Source organism: Diorhabda carinulata, chromosome 9 (genome assembly GCF_026250575.1).
Source record: "Diorhabda carinulata isolate Delta chromosome 9, icDioCari1.1, whole genome shotgun sequence".
Taxonomy (NCBI): Eukaryota; Metazoa; Arthropoda; class Insecta; order Coleoptera; family Chrysomelidae; genus Diorhabda; species Diorhabda carinulata.
This window is the reverse complement of record NC_079468.1, coordinates 22,695,638-22,718,345: the sequence shown is the minus strand read 5'-3', so window position 1 is coordinate 22,718,345 and position 22,708 is coordinate 22,695,638. Positions and strand designations below refer to the sequence as shown.

Genomic DNA, 22,708 nt, shown 5'->3' with positions numbered 1-22,708 from the left:
TTTTTTAAAGTCGCTGACTTCAAATGCATCAAAAGTTTCTCAAAAAATAAAATGGCGGCCAACAATGTTATATATGATAATTTTTTATTGAAATTGAGTAAGCGAAGGTTTCAGAGGTTGCTGATCACGAAATCGTCAGCAGCTTGTCAAAAAAACAAAGTGGCAGATTCAAAATGGCGTCAAATGATACTTTTTTATTGAAATTGGCTATGCGGGGGTTTTAGAGGTAGTTGATTACGAAACCGTAATCAGCTTTTTAAAAAACAAAATGACAGCCAACAATGTTAGACAAATCATCTTTTTCATTTGAAATTTGAGACGTTGGTGCTTTCGAGGAAGCTGATTACGAACCCGTCAACAGTTTTCCATTAAACAAAATGGCGTCAATCATTATTATGTAATGAAATTTAGTATACGAGCTTTTCCAAAGCCGCTGATTGCGAATGCGTCAACAGTTTTCCAAAAAAAAAACAAAATGCCGTCCAGTTCAACAGTTTTGGAACCCATGGTGCCGTTATTTTGGGCTATTGAAGGTATTCGTGAATGATATACTCCACACTAACAATACTAATGCCGAGTTCAGTCGAAATTTTTTGAAGATTCATGCTGTAGTCCTCCAAAATAAGTTTGTGTATGATGTGACGTTGTTAGCGGTTGAAGATCAAACCATATTTGAACGCTTTGGCCCATTTAAAGACAGCAGACTTATTCAGATACTCAATACCGACTTTATTTCGTATACGAGGCACAATTTTCGTGTTTTTAATACCTTTCCACAACAAGAGGACGAATGACAATACGTTGCGCAAAGGCAGTCGGCACTTGATGTTCACTATGTTATTAAAGGAACCTGCCAACACATAATCAAGCCGCGACCTTCAAAACATACAGGCGCGCCATTGACAACGTTTGTTTCGATCATATTTGAACCGCCCCTCGTATATTAAATAAAATTCCGTTCAGTATATGAATTTTAGAATTTAAATACGAACTAAACGCAAGAAAAAAACATTCGAACCGCCTTCGAGTTCCGTATTTTCCTGACACCTCCAAAACTAACCCAATTTACACATTTTCCTATCGAAGGATTTCATCGTCGAAAGTCTCGCGATCGAACCGGATATTTACGTCTCAAAACGTTAGATGGCGCTACACCGAGAATAGCCCGAAGAGAAATTCGTGCGACGCAGACATAGTCGATCGAAGTGTGCCGCTATATCGCGCATAATCGTTCCGCAACCCCAGGATAGTCCTTCTTACGTAAAGGGTAGTAGACGGAACAGTTGAAAGACGATGGCTGATAAAAAAGTGAACGAATTTTATACACGGCCACCAGTTTTGACCAAATGGGAGGGATTCAAACAATTCCTGTGGAATCCGGAAACGAAACAATTCCTCGGTAGAACAGGGGCTAGTTGGGGTAAGTATTTAATCTCGTTGTCTTTTTCCAGACATTTATTAACAACTAGGTTTTTTGGTTTATAGTAGTATAATTTACGAATTAAAAAAAAATGTTGTGGAAATTAAGTATATGTATATTTACAGTTTACGGAAAAAATATTTTTTTACAAAACATCTTATATTTTTGATACGTTTTATAATTACATAACGAACAACCTGGTGTATTTGAATTGAATTTCGAAAAAAAGAAATAAAAAAATTCAAACTAGATTTGACCTATGACCTTTTCTATTTTAAAATTAAATTGTTTTAACCTCCTTGTATGGAACCTCAAATTCTTTATGAAAAATTTGGTTTTCTAAAGTTCGCTTCAACTATTTTTGGTTGTTTTTATGTTGTTCTACTTAATTTGACTTTGAAAGTCTTCGTAATGGCGTCTTGTATGTAGATCATGGAGGACGCCGCCCGTTTTAGCAAAATTACTTTCGTGGAATTTCGATTTTCTAGCCGAAAATCTCAATAAAATAAGGAATACTCTTAAAGTTAATAAAATTTTAATATTTTTTCGAGAAAATATCGTCGCGACAGTGGGTGGACCCGCTTTTTTTGTTAAATCTATATTCAATCGTAGTTACGTTTGATTATGACGTGTATCTTTGTTTGTCGAAAAGTGAAATGGTTTTTAAATAATTCTACTTTCAAAAAATATTCATACTATACAAAAATTCAACCTAAATACAAAGTAGACTGCCGAGAATAAAATTAGGGTCACCCTGTAAATACGAATTTTAATTGTTTTGGTTTGTTGTTCGGTTGCATCATAGTTTTGATTGCTTGAATGAACAAAAAGTTTTTGTTGTTTTGATAAACGTTTGAAAAAAAAGCATATTGAAGCATAAATTCTGTGATTGCTACACGAACTGTGGCTGCTTCAGAACGAGACAAGACTACAACAGCTAGAGGTGTTTCTAATGCTTTGAAAAACCGAACGGAAAGACAGTTTCCCTTCGAAATCATCTACAAATGACGGACTCAGATAGATGTGGCAACAACGAAGCGTGCTAAAACGTGTATTGCCCAGCGACTTCCATTCATGGTTAATCTTGGACACGACGCAACCTTTATGGATGATAATGCACGGCGGAGTATCCAAGCTAGGTCCAAATCACTTTGTTTGGCTTGTTAGCAATCCCATTGAACACATTTGGGATGAGATGTAGAGATGTTTACGGAGACATCTGCCGGCTCCCAGAAATTCTAGAGATCTTCGCGACATACTGGCGCAGGAAAGGTTCAGTCTTTCCCAGAACGTGATGCAAACGTGTATTGCCCAGCGACTTCCATATATACCCCATCAATAACTGATATTAGCAAATGGTACTTGACAGAGGTTCTAGAAGACCATGTTGTACCATTCACGGTTAATCTTGGAGACGACGCAACCTTTATGGATGATAATGCACGGCGGAGTATCCAACCTAGGTCCAAATCACTTTGTTTGGCTCGTTAGAAATCCCATTGAACACATTTGGGATGAGATTCTAGAGATCTTCGCGACATACTGGTGCAGGAAAGGGTCAGTCTTTCCCAGAACGTGATGCAAAGCATGCTTCGTTATTTGAACCGGTTCACCAGGTTACAGGGAAACTGCAGAAAACCTGCAACACCGACGATTTGGCGACGATTATAAGCATCCATCCCAGGGTCACAGTTCTACGGGAGAATTAGTCTGTTGGCTAAACACTCTTGTCGTCTTGGTCTGGACGTTCAAAAACTTATATAACCGAACAGTGAGTTCAAAATAAAGTGAATTACCGAACAGTATAAAATACACAACTCGGGTAATGATTTTGGTACCGAAATTCCATTCACGTATTTGATATTTAATTCAACGAGGTTCGTTAAAAACTTTGGTTAAGTAATTGCTGCTAGAAAGATGAAATTTCTCGAACAAAAATACGAAGCATGTTATTAAATACTGCATTGAATTGTTTAATGTTGTCCATGCTGTATATAAAAACTTATTGCTATTTGTTAATTCCGCTAAAACTTTCGATATGTTCTATAATCAATTCCAATCAACCTTCGAATTAATTGGGATCAATAATATGGACTGTATCTCCAATAAATGGATTTGATTAGAATACAAATCAATTCAACGGAGTATATGAATAAATTTAAACGACAAACAACATTTAACCTCAACCTCCTCATTAAATTTAATTCTGATTTTTTTTTTTTTCATCCAAACGGTGTCATTAATATGAGAAAGTAATTTTCTAAAGTAGTAATTAAGCATACTAATTGAGATAGAGGAGATTTAGAGTCGCTTGGAGAGATTATTAATTCATTGCAATTTCCTTTTTCGTAATCGTAATTTTCGCGCGTTAACGCATGTGCAGAGAACTTTGGAATTTTATTAACGTTCACTTTTGAGAGTAATAAACTAAATTCAGAACACGAAAACAAAACTGGCAACATCAGTTATTCGTTTCAACATTTCGTTTAAGATTTTATCCACCCGGTATACGGAAGAAAAAATAATTACAAATTAATCTAATATTGCATACAATTAGGAAACTACGTTTGATAAATAATTTCGATCTTGAACGTTCGTTAAGCTACAGAGTGTTCAGGGCCGGATTAAGGGGCCCGGGGCTAAAATAATGACGGGGCCCCCTTAAGGAATTCGAAAACCCGGAAAAATTCACAAAATAATATCAATACGTTAGATTTGTGGCATCAACACATCAAAAAATACAGAATGATTTCCAAATGATGGGGCTCTCTTGGACCTGGGGCCCGGGGCTATAGCCCTCCCAGGTCCCTAGCTTAATCCGGCCCTGAGAGTGTTGATTCATCTACGATTTTCGCACGAACGATTATGTACAGCATAAAAAAACATCAAGAAATTCAAATTCGGTGTAATATATAGGGTTTCCCATTAAAAAAATAAAATAAAAAGATGAAGACATCTACTATTTTTGTTAATAATATATATAACAAATTTTTTCGTAGCATTTCCACACTCTGTATAAATAAAAAAGACTTACTGTGAAATCATTTTGAAAAATTCGATTAACAATTTTATGAGTAGGTAGCTTTTTCATTTTTACTCTCATCTGGCAACCTTATAAAAGTGTGTGCACACTTTTAATTATGGACTTGGACTTTTCGATATAGTTAAGAAAACATGTTGTATTTTGATATACCGCAAATTCTTTCATCAAAAAGTTTAAGAACTTCTTAATAACTTGTTGGAAAGTTGCCCAAACCTCAAGTAAATATTTGTACGAAAAAAGAAAATGTATCCGAGGACTAACAAATACAAATCATTCGGGTACAGATCTGGATGAAGATTTTTTCATTTCTTTTATAGTTCTTAGGTAATTTCTTCCTCATACCATAATATCGTTTCTTTCCATTAAAATAGTCTTTTTCTGGAATGCCATTCCCGTTTTTTTCTTTTGAAAGTTTCCATAGTGTACTTCGATTCAGTTCAAGGTTATACTTGTCATCTCGAACCGGTGACAAGAACTTTGTCAACTGTCGGAAATTCTTTTCTAAACATGTAATTTCCTTCAAATGATTTTCTATTTAAAATTCGCCACATTTCACTTCTTTGATAAAGCTGTAAATCGTAGATTTCCCAAAACCAAACGTACTACCAACTAACTTCAATATGTCATCAATACTTCCACATAAATGTTTGTTAATTATTCAAAACAATGTTTTTTTTATTAACCCTTAAACGACCGCCGCATACGCCGCCCTTCCAAATTTTCCCTAATAAAATTAGAATGCACAATGCAAGTTGCAACTAAATTGTTTAGAATACACAACTTGGTCTTCCTCACTATATGGAAAAACCTTTCGGAAGATTTGTCGGAGAGAAATTCTTGGAATGTCACGAGATTCGCTACTTAAGTTTTAATATATGGCAACACTGATATGAATACGTCAAATGTCATATCTCCATCGCGTTTCGCTGGTTTTCCGAATCCAATTGTGAACGCGCTTCGCTACAGGATTAATTTCGTGAAGCTCGTCGTGCAAAATCGGGCGTTGTGCCAAAAAACATCGATACTATGTAAGTTAATTGATACTGCAATTGTAAGGTTGAGCCAAGTATGGTTTTCAAAAGATTTGTGGTGTCAATTAGAGCAAAGAAAATATCTAGACAGTCGACGATTCATGGATCTATGCATATAAACCCTAAGCACAACGTAGAACGTTTAATTCTGAGTTGAACACTAGTGTTTGTTTGCCAAAAGTGTGGGTTATCCACCGTACAATCCTTGTTTGACACCCAATTATTTGTTCTTATTCCGGTCAACGTTTTTCTACACCTGAAGAAGCAGTCGATGCGTTCAAATCACGTTTTGGTGATACCTCAATCGGAAGATCCAAAACTTCAGATTCTTTATCGAACTGACATGATGCAAGACAACACGCAATGCAAGAAAATACACGCAATTCCTTGCAAGATTAAAATATTACATAGACAAAGTTTGCACGTCGCTTGACGTTATGCAAGTCTCTTGTCATTGCATCATTGTTGCCAATAATAAAAATTCCGTAAGTAAACAAATTGCATCAATACTGCCTTGCTTCTGGAGACTGATGAACAGAAAAGAGCACCCAGGCGTTGGAGGGCCAGGCCCTGGCTGGATAGAACAAAGGGAAACACGAGTTTCGCTTTAGAATTAGACGAAGAAACATACAAAAATTAGTTTAGAATAGATGAAAAATTATTTGAAACACTCCTAAGGAAAATAAAATGTAATATCAACAGATTTGACACTCAATTCTTTCCAGAATTGCAACTTGCATCTAATAAAAATCGTATCAAACCGATAAAGTCGCAAGTGCGAACTCTTGCATCAAACAATCAGCCGAATTGCATCTGTGCATAATTTGATCAAAAAGTCTTGCATTGCATTGCACTTTGTCTTGCAATGCATTGTACGTTGTCTTCCATTGCATTGCACGTTGTTTTGCATTGCATTGCACTTTGACAAGCAATGCATTGCACGTTGTTTTGCATTGCATTGCACGTTGTCTTGCAATGCATTGTACGTTGTCTTGTATTGCATTGTACGTTGTCTTGTATTGCATTGCACGTTGTTTTGCATTGCACTTTGTCTTGCATTGCATTGTACGTTGTTTTGCATTGCACTTTGTCTTGCAATGCATTGCACGTTGTCTTGCATTAATATCGAATTGGTTTTGAAAAATGAAATTATTTGTAAATTTAAAAAAATCGTGATTCGAATCAATATATCAAAAATAAAATTTTGAGAATGTGGAAATTTAAATTCAGTCAACCGTTTTATTACTGATTTAAATCCATTTACCCCTCCGCTTTTATCGTGAGTGGCGATGTTTGGGTGTATGTATTGATCGAATCGCTTCTCTCTCTCTCTCTCGTCTTTCCATTTCCACATTTATCCAAAAGCAAAGTTAAACTGACCTAGTTATACTTTCTACTGATACGGAACCGAATACTGCGCCTGTTTCCATGATTCGCTGACATCGGGGAGAACAAATAACGATAGATTTTTGAAGCGTAGGCTGAAGATTGTTTTTAAATTAAATAAAATAGTAGATTTATACTGAAAAATCTACAAAAGGTATAGGGGATGAAGTAGATAAAAAAGTTTTGTATATAAAATTGCAAAAATTTCGTTTGTTATTTTCATACATCATTATTCATCAGTCATATCAATATATACCTACATCAAAAACGATAAAGTTTTGGAAGTGGAAATTCGCAAACAACGTAGAGTATATTGATTAAAAAGAAGAGACACTTTTTGGCAACAGGCAAATAATTTTAGATTCCTGCAATATAAGTTCCGAGTTTCGAGATGTGCAATCAGAAATTTTTGCCTTTCCCCTGTTGGTTTAATGACCAATATTCAGCAATGCCTTTTGGTAAATCATCTACCGATCACGAATAAGCTACTGTTATTTTTTCTTGACCAATATCAGAGGGTTCCCGTGCCTTTGGTGTTAAAAAAAGCTCAAGTCGTTCTGAAACAGCTTCTGTCAGTCTTCAAGCACCGTATTTAACTAACAAATTCGAGCTCAATAATCTCATAAGAGATTTGGATTTGCCGAAAGAAAGAGCTGAATTGTTGCTGACTTGATTTCAAAACTAGGTTATGAACATGAAGAAATGGAGACTTTCCATTGATTCCTCGAAGCCAAGTCTAAAGGAAATAAAGAAACATAAAACAATAAATGAAACTAGTGTTAGAGAAGATAGATACAGCAAACACCAATGGTTAATCTGTGCAGATTTGAAAGTTGTTGCTTTGGTTTTAATACTACAAACTGGAAATTGAAATAATGTTGCTCTAATGCGAGTGGAGCAGCCGAGAGACATTATATAAGAGCAACATGGTTGCCAAGAACCGAAAAATGAACCTTTGGTTAACCTCGAAACGATGATATTACCACATTTGCACATCAAATTAGGGCTATTCGAAAATTTTGAAAAAGCCATGGACAAAAATGGAAGCGTTTGTCAAAGTTACCGAAAATTTTTTGGGCACATTATGAATTTGTATGTAACAACAACAAATGGAAAGCTCTATCAAGAAAAATTGGAACCAGCAATGCATGCAGACTACTGTGTTTTATATATACTTAACACTGGCAAACAGTCTTAAACAACTACATCATCATCATCGACAGATTTCTTTGAGTTCCTTATTTTTTTATCACACCTCGTACAAAAAAATTGTAAAACACGTCAAGTTAAACATTTATCGCAAAGTGAAAGTTTTAATACGAAAACCACAATTTTTTAATTGGGAAAACATGACGCGCAGGGCCGAAAATTCAACTTGTAGTATAACATACTATATTTCACAAAAATGTGGTGTGACTCGATTTTTTTTCACCTTTTATTATTTAGTTTTTCTATAAAATTATGAAATTATGTACGAGGAAAATATTAAAATTTTTTTTATTGCCTAGTGTTTTTTTATAAAATTGTAATTATTGACCCGATATACATTTGACTGATATTTTTCTTTTTTTTTTTCAGGAAAAATATTGTTATTTTATTTAATATTCTATGCCGTTTTAGTAGGATTTTTTGCTGCTTTGTTAGCAGTATTTTATCAAACTTTAGATACCAAGAAACCTAAATGGGAATTAGACAATGGTTTAATTGGTAATAATCCAGGTAAGTAATTTCTTTTTTATTCACTTGAGGTTGAGTTTCTTCTTTCTTCTGACGTTTTCTTCAGAATTCTCTATTTCGATCTTTTGTTTGAGAATTAATAGTTCCGAATTGTTTTAATTTACTGTGACTTTGTCTATTTTGAAGCTTCTATCCTCCAAATGTACCACCAACAAACTCAAAGTAGAGTAGAGTAACACCCCGTGGTGACTTTGCCCGTATTTAAGGTTTACAATCAAATTTCGGATATTTTTAGTTGAATTTTCCAGAAAAAAATCGCCCCATTTGTGCCACTATGATCTGAAACTACTGGATTACCATTTTTTCTAATACATCACTGAAACTTGTCACGCCATTATTGTGATAACTCCCCGTGTGGGTAATTTTACACTCTAGCATGTTTGAAGGACCAGGATTGAAATAAAAAACAAAATTAAATTCACTTTAGTGTATATTTGTATAGAAAAAATCTTCATAAACTTGAATTACACCAAACTTAATTTAGATCAGACTTTAGAAACCCCTAATGGAAATAAAGGATGGCCAAATAAACAATTTAATACAAACATCAAAAAAATCAAGAAATATTTGGAAAAATCTTGAAAAAATGGAAAACTCCTCTTCTTTCTTGTGGAATATCTGCTTTGAGAACAACGTCTGCGCTTTGAATGCTCGGCTCATCTAAAATTCCGAAAAATCTGAATGTTTTTCCCTTATCAGATGTTCGCAAGAATGAAACTTTTATGTTTCCATCAATACAAAAGTTTCCTATATTTGCCATTTTATGTACCAGTGATTTCTTTCCTTCAAGTTAAGTAACAACAAAGAAATCTCCAACATTGTATGTGATGTTATCTGGTTCCATACGTTAGTCAGAGGAAACAGTCTAAAGTCTTCTTCTTCATGGTCCGACTGGGGAACTACTTTTGAATAATATCAAGATTCAATTACCTAGTGAAAGAAACCTGACAGAGAAGGCACGAACACAAGCGATGAAAGCTTCAAAAGGCACAGAGCAAAACCATAAAACTATAATTATAAAACGTATGTAAAACCTCAGAAACCAGAGCCGAGTCATCAACAACAAAAAGAATAATGAGAACCACGGAGATGAAAATACTGCGAACCATCAAAGGAGTCACCCTCAGGGATCCAATAAGGATTGATGACATAAAAGAAGAATTGGACGTACAGGATGTGGTGAGATGGGTCAGGGTACGAAAAAGATTCTGGAATGATCACGTAGAAAGAACACTCGCAGACCTGTAAGCAAATCACCAAAGAGGTGGTACGAGAGCTGGAGTTCTGCTTCTCAGGAAGATGCAGGAAGAGGGCCAAACGTACAGGATTGAACAGGACCTGGTCCTATCGAAAGAGGAACAAGAAGATGAGGAAGGAAAAAATAGGAAAATAATTACAATAAACTAATATTTCAAAATTAGTTTTGAAATCTTGGTAAAGATTTTTCGAAATGGAGAATAGGATAAATGAAGAAATGTTTGAATTCAAACATTTTGTTCAATTTGTAATGTAGATACACGGGCAAAGATACCCCCGTTTTTCTGGTGAAGTGCGAGATGATTTTTTAATTATAATTAAAAGAAAAACAACACTATGAAACACTTGTTGAATGTTTGGTAGAGAAAACAGCGGTTTGGAATGATGTCAGCGGTGTCACTTGGATCGACTATTTTTAAGTACATTTTCTCAAAAACTGAGTAATAATTAAAGATAGTTCCGAATTGTTTTAATTTGACTATTTTGAAGCTTCTTCTTCTTCCAAATGTACCACCAACAAACTCCAAATAGAGACCCTGATAACACCCCGCGTTTTTTATGCACATAAAAGTTTTAAATTGTTAATTTCCGAAAGATATCGTCTCAGAATGTTTTCGAAACATCGCAGTAATCAGACACATTAATTTTTAAGAATTTTTATCCAAAATAAACGTTGCGAAAACTTGACGGATGTCAATCGGTTAATTAAACGTAAATTATTTAATAAGCTTGATCAAAATTTCTACTAGTCGTTGAATGATGAAGACACTCCGCCCGAAACAAAATTAGTTATAAAACAGAAAAGACTATAAATAATTTATAATCGCTAAAATCAAAAGAAAGAAACTTCAGTGTAGATAAATCACAGTCGTAAATACATGTTTGGAAAGCTTAGACTTTCTTCTATTTTTTTTTTGACATAATCGCCGATCAATGCACGTTTCTGGCCTCCGCTGCACGCTTAAACCTCTTCGTCGGTTGTGAAATGCCTTCACTCCAAACGTTTCTTTATGGAGATCACTGAGGGCCATGTAAGGCTTGTCAGAGGCTGTATCACACTCAAACACTTTTCCTTCTACACATTCCGGAATAAATGTCCACCGGAGGAATATTTTTTACACAAGTAATCTTTCGTTTTATAACTACCATACTCAAAGTTTATTTGATGTTTGACTGCTCGCTCGGGGTGAGTACGTAGGCGAGACTCGTTTCGTGCACTGGCAACCCGGCTTTAGATTTATTTCGGTTCCATTCATAGGCAACCCTGTGTACCAGTGACGGTATAGATCGGTTTGTTGGTGGGATTGACAGTTCTTCATCGAATAAAGTTGCAAGGGACAGTCTGACGTTTGAGTCGAATTCTCCATTAAATCGCGACCCAAAAGATCTATTGTATCCCACTGTAATACTGAGGATCTCAGTGTGATTGTAGCTGCCGTCTTCTATTTCATAGCTTCCAGATGTAGCGCTCTGGAGTTTCAGAAAATTTGGAGGTTTCGTCATCTGCGCAGCGGAACCTGCACGCTTCATTCTCTGCTAATTCTAGGGTCTTCAAGGGTCCATTGAGACGATAGTGCACCAACAGCCCTGTTTGTATTTATTGGTTGCTTTTACCAAGTTGATACATTCCCAGGAATGTCGTTGCTTGTCCCAACCTTCTGTAGATTGCCCCAGTAATTAGTTTTGCCCCTATCCAAATTTTTTCTCTATTGTTTTGTAGCTGATAGGGTTCAGATTGTATGAAGGGTTTGTCCACTATTTCGTTCACTTCGGTGTGTCCTCGGAGTGCATGGTAACTTAGCTCGTTTAGCTCATCCAGGTTAGTCTTGATTTAATGGCGTTGGAGCTAAGAGCTCTATTAGTCTCTATTAGATGTTTGAATCTTTTTCTTCCACGACTAAAACGAAAAAGTGACAACCTTCTTGGATGTCAACCTAAGCCCTCCACAAACAACAATCGTTCGCTTGACCTATGACTTTATTCGTATACAGGGTTGTCTATATAAAGGAAACCGAGTGTAATAGTGTGACTTGATTATAAAGAAAACATTTCCTATTTATCTTTCTGTTCTAGGTTTAGGTTTTAGACCTATGCCGCCAGAATCGAATGTAGAGAGTACATTAATTTGGTATAAAAGCTCCGATAAGGGGAATGTGCACTATTGGCAGGAAGAATTACGAAAATTTTTAAGGCGTAAGTATTCAACTCATATAGGGTTCTTTAATAAAGTTCATAGCGTAGTGGGCGGCCAAGGGCCGTTAAACACTTCGACCTTCTGATAGACCCTACTTGACATTACCAACGTCCTTTGTGAAGCCGAACAGGCGTTTTGGCTTGAACTTATCGCCGTCGTTTACGGTTTGATCCTCCTCCATGCAACAAAGGCAATCCGGATAATCCGTGGTGCCCTTAGTGTGGAGGTGCGTACCTGAATGAAATTCCAATCACTAGACGAATCCCGCGCCTAATTGGAGCAGTTGTTTGGTAAGAGAGACACTTATGTCATCGCTTTTTTCATGACACGTGTCTTCATTCACCTCCGCGGAGACGTTTAGCTACACCAAAAATGTTCTGGACCTATCGGTGGATTTGCCGATCCCAGTCTAACAAATGAGTCCGCTTCATCGTTGATCTGGATCTTGGAGTCATCTCAATGATCTGTGTGTTAAAGCCCTTATTATTACGACCGTAGGCTCCATTTGGTCACAGCCTGTGAAAATGATTGGACCCTGACCTTTACGTGGCCAGTTGGTCCAACCTGCAGTTCTTTGAGGATGTTCTGTCTGTTTGCTGTCCTCAAGGCTTCATTCAGGTATTAATATTATCATCGCATATACACAAAATGATGTTTCAACTTGAATTTAGATTTTATTTTTCAGTATTATCATTCTCTATACTTTTGTTTCCTTATGATTTCATTTTCTTCTTCAGCTTACCATAAAGAGAATAATCCACATTATAATAACGTAGAACAGTGCAGTATGTTTGTCAGCCCTACGCCCGGTAAAGTTTGCGATGTAAAAATGACACCCCAGAAATGGCATCCTTGCTTAGACGAAGCCGGTTTCGGTTTTGAAGACGAAAAAGGTGGACCATGCATTTTTCTTAAACTCAATAAAGTAAGTTGAATCAAATCACCCCCCAATTACAATGTTTTCATTATTAATTTGAGATTTTTCGAAATAAATTTCCAGTTTCTTTCCAATTTTCCAAATGTAGATAGTCTCCGAACGAATACTTTATAAATTTATATATTTAACAAAAATTTGATTACAAACAATTATAACTATCTTAGAAGGAAAAGCCTTCAGCTTATTGAAAACGAATCACACTTCGTATTCACACTTTGAGCATTAATAATGGCGGACATGTTTACGTGGCTGTAGCATAACGCCGACTGACGCCTGAATGTTAACAATTGCGAAGTGTGTAATGCGAGAGAAAATTGGAGCCACGGAAAAGATATTAATAAAGAAAATGAAAGTTTTAGAGAAGATATCGAAGAAGTGGTGAGAGAAATTGAAAGGGGCAATAGACACAAAATTGACAAAAATAAATAAGAGAAGATGTAGCAGAAGGAAAAATTACATAGATAAGAAGGAAAATTCAGTAGACAAAGCAGTAATGGTGAATCTGCGGTTTTCTTTAACCATTTTGTCAACTCGTCGAATCAGGTCATCTGAAACGACAGATTTGCGTCCTTGGCCCCCTTCGTCATGCCATCTTTAAACTTTCGATACAATTTACGTACAATACCATCACTCATGAAGTTTTCCCCATACACACGATTCATTCTCCGATTGATTCCTACAGAGTTATTGCCTTCAGCCCGTTGAAAACGAATCACACTTTGAGATAGCATCAATAATGGCGGTCGTGTTTACGTGGCTGTAGCATAACGCCGACTGACGCCTACAGCGAATGCCCGCTTTCATCTGTCCGCGTAGCGTCTGCACGGAGCGATCGCAGGTTGCGGTTGTTTTCAAATTTCAATAGAAAACTAGTAAGTAACTCGGAAAATTTTTGGTTAAAATAATAAGGATAACAGGAAACGGGAAAATTTTTAGTGAAGTCATAGAGAACAGTTTTTTCATAGCTAACAAATTTTTTTTATCAAAAAATAGAACATTGTTAATCAGAAAAAAAAACAGAAAACTTGGAAGGAAAATTTTGATAAAATTAAGTAAAAGTAACATGATTATAGAAGAAAGAAAAAGAGCAGAAAGTACCAAAATATTAAAACTAAACTTTGAGACCTTTGATCCTGAAGAAATTTCATATACATAATGCACATAAAGTCTTGTACTGACGTAGTGATAGAACACCAAAAAGGAGCAACGGATAAGACGTGGTGGACATTCAAAGGCACAAACCTACCCAAATCAAACCAGAATTAACCCTGCAATATTCTAGATGAGGACCACTTTGGATGGATGCAGATTAGGACTGACCATGTAACTTTGACCTCGAATCAACCTACCCTGGATCGGAATGGATGTGGATTGGAAAAACTAACTCAAAAAACAATAGTTCAAAGCTTCACTCATATTGATACATTTTTCTCTGATAATATGGGTTAGTTTCTATCGATACCTTGTTCCAGATTTACAACTGGTATCCAGAATATTATAATTCGACGAACCTGCCCGATTCCAGTGTGATGAGCGAATATTTAAGAAAAGATATCTTGGATGCCGAAACCAGAAATGAGGTAAAACTTGTTATTTACATTAAATAAATCATAATTTTCCGCTAATTTTTCATGTAGCACCAAATGGTATGGGTGACGTGCGAAGGAGAAAATCCTGCCGATAAGGAAAACATCGGTCCGTTACGATATATACCTCAACGAGGTTTTTCATCACAATATTTTCCTTTCAAGAACCAGGACGGTTATCTTTCACCGTTGGTGGCCGTCCATTTTGAAACACCAAAACGTAAGTAACCCATTATTCACGGTAACGTCGAAATACACATTAAAACTAACGTATGCTTAAGTCTTCTTCTTAGACAACGTTCGAATGGTCTAAAAAAAAGTCTAAGGTCTTATCTTCTTGCTTCAGCATCCACTATATTCTCCAGGTTCGGTTCCCAGCGACCGATAGTTGCTTCCAGATTAGTCAAATTAGGAAATCATCACTCATAGAAAAGCTGATTCAGATACCAAAGAAAAATTGCATCTAAAAGCGCTGAAATTTCTGAAATAGATGCTTTCCTATTGTTCCATTTTCCATGGACGGACAAATTGAGTATGAATAGAGTGTCTTTTCTGCAATAGGACAGTTTTCGTACGCCTCTAAGAACGCCTGGACCGGAATGCTGTTCAGCTTCTGCGTCTAAACAGTAGGGAAAATGAGGCAACGCCACCATGTCATGGTGCAAACGCCAATTGTATAGGCGGGTAACTTTTCATTCGCGACAAATTTTCTTGCTGACCATTGGGCGTTCTATCTCTTCCAATTACTCCCTACCTTCTAGGAATATCTTGCGCCATAAAAAAAGACCCGATCTAGTTACGGCACTATCACCGTAGGTCTTCTCAATCATGAAATCGTCTATTCAACAGAAAACGCACATGTTCTGGCAACATCGAGGACAAGTGTACGAACACAAAAACTAATTCAGCTTTTTTATCGACAACCAGAGACGGGATTTTTATTTTATATTCCTTCAGTGATGGTTAGGTGGTTAGTCTCATGGCCAAGATTTACACAATCTTTGGTTGCGTATCGCTGCTCCATAATTCTCCATGACGAGGAGTTTCGACAAGGGTTCACAGTACAAGCGATCTGTTCTGAATTTTTTCCTCGTTTCCAAACTTGCACGTGTAGACCGCCCCTTTCACGATAGTCTCATATATACAAATATTTTAGAATTCTCTCGATTTCTGTTTTTTTTTTTGTTATCTTGGGCATATTTTGGGCATTCTTGCGCAGGCGAACTCGGTGTTGAGCCACGTCTTGCAAATACTGCTCTGGATGGGATTATGTTGGATAGCTCGGAAGAGCATCTTCCGTAGAAGTATCGGTAAAACAGAGTCACGTCAACGACCTTTCTTCTATGATCAAATCTGTCCAAGTTTTTGATCAATTCCGCGTCGACTATAAGTCGAATTGTTCCCTTCTGTATTGAGTCGAGTATGCTTGAGAATCGAGCTCCAAATGAGCGAGCAATACATCAACTATCTACTTGTACATATTTAGAAGGTTTTGTGGAGTATATAGATTATTGGTCTTGAAGAAGGTTCCAAGTTTTTGTGACGCCATCTTAGCTAATTCGACCACGTGACTATACTCCTAACAAGCAAACAACAACACTTAATCTTCCTCATAAAAAGAATCGAAGTTGGGGTTTTATTAAGAACCAGCACAATTAGAAGACGTCCTTTGTTTTTGTGTAGGTTGTACATTCAAAGGTTTTCCTGTACATTCAGAAGCGGCGATAGGGTAGGACGATCACCCAGAGCGCCGGACTTAAAGGGGCTCAACTGGTGAGATATTAGAACGGGCCAAACAATTTGTTATCTTGGCAACAGCGTGGAATGGAACGTATTATCCAATCGTGCCTTAGAAATTTCGCCCAGGGTGCACTGGGCACGAAATTGTCGCTCTATTTTAGTATAAGATTTGTTTTTATTTATATTTCTTTCTAATGGAAAATGATGTGGATTTAAATTTGTTTTAGGTGGTGTATTGATTAATATCGAATGCAAGGCATGGGCCAAAAATATCATCCACGATCGCATCGACAGACGAGGGTCGGTTCATTTCGAACTCATGATAGATTAAAAACAGTAATATCATCAAGTAGGCCAAATAAGGGCTCTGACAACTGCCATCAAGTAAAATCGCAAAGGGGCTCGCATTTTTAGTATTCAAAATTTCCATAAATAACAGATTGGTGACGGTCTAGATAGTTTAGTTGTATTAGTTCACGATTTTCAAATCTGCCATCACCGTTAGAACTCGTAATGATCGATTCGGAAATATTTAGTCGTTTTCAAACAAAAATTTTGTGTTATTTAACTTTATAACTTCTTTTTATTTCGACTATGTGTTTGCGGATCGTCGAAATTGTAAGTTTAGGTTGCTTTTGGCCGCCTATCACCGACTTCCATAGGTGTACCCAGGGTAATCGTCAATGGAGGTGAATTATTTGCAATTTTCCATTAAACAATAACAGCTTTGGTTTTTTTTTTCATCAAACGATACAAAAATGACACTGATTTCCAAGAGATTTTTATTATTATCATGGTTAGAATGAAACTTCGTTTAATTCGAAATATTTTCGTTGTGAAAAGTGGTTTCGAAGATGAAATCAATCTTGAAGCATCATGGAGAACCAATAGATTCCTGAATGACACACACGGTATACCAAAAGTTGCTTCTACCAGATTAAGAATTATCTCCACTCCAAAGATTAATTGACAACCATCAACGTCTCAAAATTTTAACTAAAATATAACCTAAAACATTTGAAACTTCCTAACACATATTGAACTAAAAATTGAAATTTCATTCTTCTCAATTTATATGCCCAGTTGAGTTGAATTAAGACTCAAATACCCACATTTGTGTAAGTTAAACAGTTCAAACTAAACGAAATAATAAATTTTCAAATTGGGTTATGAAATACTCAACTTTTTTAATGGAAACAAATAAGTAGGACGATTTCACCACTTTTAGTTTATTTTGTACAATTTTACAAAAAAATAAAGATTCGAAAACAGGTGAAAAGTGGTTCCGAAGATGATATCAATCTTGAAGCATCATGGAGAACCAATAGATTCATGGATGACACACACGGTGTACCAAAAGTTGCTTCTATCAGTTTCTCCTTTGATTAAGAATTATCTCCACTCCAAAGATTAATTGACAACCATCAACGTCTCAAAATTTTAACTAAAACTTTTGAAACTTCCTAACACAAACTGAACTGTATATTTAAACGCAATTGAGTTGAATTGACACTGAAGTACCCAAATTTGTGTAGTATACAAATTTGAAATTAAAAAATATGGTAAATTAAATACTTACTTTACCATATCTATCTTCCGAAGAATCGATCAGTTTAGATGGTACTCCAATGGAATGCTTTAAGCCTGATATACAAGAAGCTAGTGGTGTTTACGTTAATTTTATACTGGTACCACGAAACTCTTCGATTTCTATTGGATGAAATATTGGAAGATTCATTTTTGATATCCACAAAACTATGCAACAACAATAAGAATCGCTAAAACAGAAGAATATTAAGTTTTTAGAAAGAACTAAATAAAAGCTCCAACCAAACAAACATACAAATATGAAGAACGATAGTTAACATAGTTAAGGTTATAGATAAAAATAAAAAAATTACATCAATAAATGTAATAATCAGGAATTTTCAGAAAAAAAATCACAAATATATTATATAAGATCCTGTAGACAATTAAAAAAGTGAATTTTGGAACTCGACCGCCCAATATTTCATCAATATTTTCATTATCGATGTTATTACAATATTTGGTATAGTGCAAATTTATTTTTTTTAATGGTCAAAATTTCTTTCCATTCCCAAAATAAAAATCTTGAAAAAATTAGCGTCGGAACACAATTTAATCTGACTTATCACAATAAATTATAAAAAACATAATTGTTATTGATTGTATGGGGTATTCAAATATATATTATAATATTATTTAAAAGCTAAAGACATAGTAGAAGATCCGAATAGCAAATGTCTGTCACTCAACTGATTAATAAATGAAAATAATAATTTTATATAAAGTTTCATTATTCTAGGAAATTGGATGACATATTTCTTCCCGGGCTATAATTAATTATAAATTGCACTCATTCGTTTCATAAATGAATAATGTACCAAAAGTATGAAACCGTATACATAATTATCCCTGTATACTTCAAGAAACCACAGTAACAAGGAATTTTTTACTACTGACAGTTTTCTATCCAAATTTTAAGATCAAATAGTTGCATAAAACTTTCATTTATGTATTAAGACCTGTTCATATTTTTTTGCCATCCTCTCGGTATTCCAGCCATTGTTTTGAAGAATTATTGTCACAAAATTGGAAAAAGCTTGTTATAAAAATATCTGCCATCATTGCAAGTAATCAACAAGATAATAACTATACAGAAATGGAAGACATTACATTCGAAAAGGCTTTATGACAATTGTTTGTTTTTGAAAACTGTTATTCATCACCAAGACAAACAAAACAGCTATTCTATTAGTGATAGTGTATTATTAACGCTATCCAGACATCGATTGCAATATATTTAATAGTACATTACGCCCTAAGAGAAAAGTGGGGTATTTTGCCCTTAATTGTTGGCAACCCAGCTAAAAGCAACATCTTTCCCCAATCCTCCAGTATTCAATGTATCCAGATTTTTTAGTAACATGTCCCCAATTTTCCACTATTCAATGCTGCTCAGATTTTTGTGGCAACCTTTCGGCATTTCTCCATTATACAATGCTACCAAATTTTTGTGGCAACCTGTCCTGTCCCCACATACCAGGGGCCAGATGTGAACTTTTCATTCAAATTTTTTTTTGTGTATTAATGAATTTTATAACTATAAAGAATTTTATAAGTGATGTAGTGCAACAAGAAATTTTGTTGATATTTTGCAGTCACCAAATTGGAAAAACTTTTTGTGATATACATTCAAATTTGATATAAAATCATTTTCATGAATCAACTGGTTGGTTTAAATACGTTTCTTATTGGGATCCTTCGGGTCTTTGTGTTGTGATAGAGACGAATGTGTTATATTATTTCTGTACATAAAATTTCGTTGTGATTTTATAGCATACATATTATTTTATAGTAAAAGTAAGCAGTATTCGTTTGTGCATTGAAAATTATTAAAAATTTAAGCGTAGATGTCCGCATGTACTAAATATTTTCTATTTACCATAAAGTAAAATAAAAAGCTTATTAGTAAATGTCAAGTAACTAATGGAGACTTATTAAATTGTAACCTATTATTCATCTGAGACAATATATAATAAAATGAAAGTTCTTCAACTATATTTTCAGTTTGAATAATGAAAAAGACGAAATTTTAATATCAAAAAATATACCTCTCAGATACAGCAGATAATGTTCTTTTAATAATATTTATATTTATACCAACGAAGGGGTTATTGACAGCAATAGGAATTTATAATAACCAACGTACAATACAATGCGATGTATTAATCTACTATCAAATAAACGTTTGTATATCATTTCGAACAACTAATTCATAATAAAAATTCATGATCATCAATCATGGCGGATATTGACATAATAGCTTTGTTCGCGAGTTTAATTCCATTCAAGCACTGATGGATAGCGCACTTTCAGAACTAATTCGTTCAGTTTTAATTTTATAGGAACAGTTCTATGTTCGCGGGGGACATCAATCGGTTCGGCATCGACTCTGATTATAAACGGCGAACAAAGTTATCGATTATTTTTATCAGTATTTGTTTAAATAAATATTTATAGACTACGTTATCTTAAACTGTAACGTTATATATTGTGTAAGTAAAAGAAAATTTCGTCTAAGCTATAATATCGTCATTTTAATGCAATGTAAAAAGTTAATATAAACGAAAGTGCAAAAGGTGTGCTATTGCCTTTGAAAAGAATACAAACACTTACGGACACCTACGAATATGTGTTAAGCACTGTTAAAATGCTATAGTTCTATTATAAGGAACAAAAAAAAAAGAAGAATATGCAAAAATTAATAATATTGTTATAAATTACCAGAAGATAAGTGTTAATTGTACTTCATAGAGTCTAGATTATCTTAATATTACTAAATAGATAATAACCAGTTTTAAGATTTTCAAATGACAAATTCTACCCGTTCGCAAGATATAGTAGACTGATTATTTTTCAGAATGCATTTTGCATATCAAAGGAAAAGCCGAATCGGCACAATATTATCGACGTACCAATGATAATATTTCATTGATATTGATAAAAAAAAATACCAAACGCACAATAATGTGGAAAGGAAATTATGTGTGACAAAAATTGCACCCCCTTTCATCGTCGTTACATTTTATGATGATTCTAATTCGTATCCTTGCTTCGAGTCTTATCGGGAAAACCGTCCACGCGCAGATCCTGCATTGCGTTTTGCGTCTTTTTTCTTGCTGTTAAAAAAATAGAACCAATAATATAACAGCAATTGATTTGGTACAAATAGATCATGCGAATGGAACAAGAAAAGCATACATCGATATAATATCATCTAAAAAATTGAATTAAATGAGAATTCTAGAAGGTAAACAACATAAATATGAAGAAAAAAAATTGCCCTACTCTCCCCTATGTCATGCGAATGGAACAAAAAATAGAAATAGAATTGAAGAGAATTATTGAAGGGACACCGTATATATGGAGGAATTATGATGTTAAACCTGAAGGAAAGTGACTAAAAAATTGCACTACTTTTCCCTAGTGATCGCAAAATCGGTCCAAACGGCATAATATTACCCACAAAAAATATAATTTAAGAGAATTAATTCCATGACTGATTTGTTTAAAAAGCTGCTCTACTTTCCCCAACTGGACACAGATCCGGCACGGCTTCTTACGTCTTTCTTTTCCACAAATAGAACCAATAAAGCAACGGCCACTGATTTGTTACAAATATGTCATGCGAATGGGGATAAAAAATGGAATTGAAAGAGAATTCTTGAAGGAAAACTATATACATGTGGAGGAAACTTGATGTCAGTCCTCAAAAAATTGGCTGATTTGCTAAAAAATTGCCCTACTTTCCCCTACTGGTTTGTGAATGGTGGTAAATTGGTTAAACTGCAAAGAAATATTATCATGGCGTCATCTTAGGTCCTAACCCAATCGAAAGTTATATAATATAATGTTTATTTATGAGATATATTGTAATTTTAAATTTTAATAAAAATCCTAAAAACAGTTATAACCTAGGAATAAACCTGATATCTCAATAAAACGGCAAAATTCGCCCACGAAAGTAATAATTTTGATATGTTGTGCTACATACACATTGTTATTCTGCATTGTATATTACTTAATAAAAATATTATGTATCAGATAGATATTCTAAAGTCATGATAAATAATTAGGCAAATGAATCTCATAATCAACAAACTGAAAATATACTCATTAATATACGTTTATTATTGTATTTGATTCGTTTCATTAATTCAAGCTTGTAAGATAATGAATGGGAGACACTTTGCTCAAATAGTCACCCAAATCAAACAATGATTATGACTTTGGAATATTCACTGGTAGCAAAATATTAAATTTGTGGTCTAATGTTGAACATAATTTGCCTAAGCACGTTGTGGTCAATATAAGTCTAAAAAAATTCTTTGTGCTTAAATGTAATTTTTTAAAGAATATAAATAGCGGTTCTAACACTATAAGCGATTGTTTCATTTTATCACCTACCAACATTTCATATAAAACTTCCTATAATGTGATAATAAAAATAGCTTTTATCACTCTTATCTTTTGAATTTATATTTGCAACGAAAATATTTCTAGTACTTGCTACAACAAAAGATTTAATTATATGGATTTAGCAGTCAAACCACAGAACAATTACTACAATTCTACGCATTCTAGATCATAGAGTTAATATCAAGCATATATGTAATACTTCTATATTGTCAGTTTCTGTAGGTTCTACGAACAAATTTTTATTATTATTGAAAGAAAACTTATAGTAAACTTCTGATTGAAGATTTTTTTACCTCTTTCCAGCATCTCATCAAAATCGAATATTGAGTAGTATTTATTTTAGTATTTTTTATATTGTTGACATAAACTTTTAT

General features: G+C 34.6%; 1 protein-coding gene and 1 long non-coding RNA gene across 2 annotated transcripts; one reads left to right on the top strand and one right to left on the bottom strand.

Moving 5' to 3' along the window:
* The first annotated feature begins 1,165 nt into the window (after positions 1 to 1,165).
* LOC130897972 (sodium/potassium-transporting ATPase subunit beta-2) lies at positions 1,166 to 22,297 on the top strand. Its single transcript, XM_057806971.1, has 7 exons — positions 1,166 to 1,420; positions 8,459 to 8,599; positions 11,948 to 12,067; positions 12,806 to 12,993; positions 14,478 to 14,585; positions 14,643 to 14,811; positions 16,559 to 22,297. The coding sequence occupies exons 1-7, from the start codon at positions 1,294 to 1,296 to the stop codon at positions 16,660 to 16,662; spliced, it is 957 nt and encodes a 318-aa protein (XP_057662954.1). The 5' UTR covers positions 1,166 to 1,293; the 3' UTR covers positions 16,663 to 22,297.
* Positions 9,047 to 20,180, bottom strand: LOC130897975 (uncharacterized). Its single transcript, XR_009059813.1, has 3 exons — positions 19,967 to 20,180; positions 17,911 to 18,109; positions 9,047 to 9,277 (listed from the first exon to the last, which is right to left on the bottom strand). It is a non-coding gene; the product is annotated as an uncharacterized LOC130897975 (long non-coding RNA).
* Positions 22,298 to 22,708: the final 411 nt, after the last annotated feature.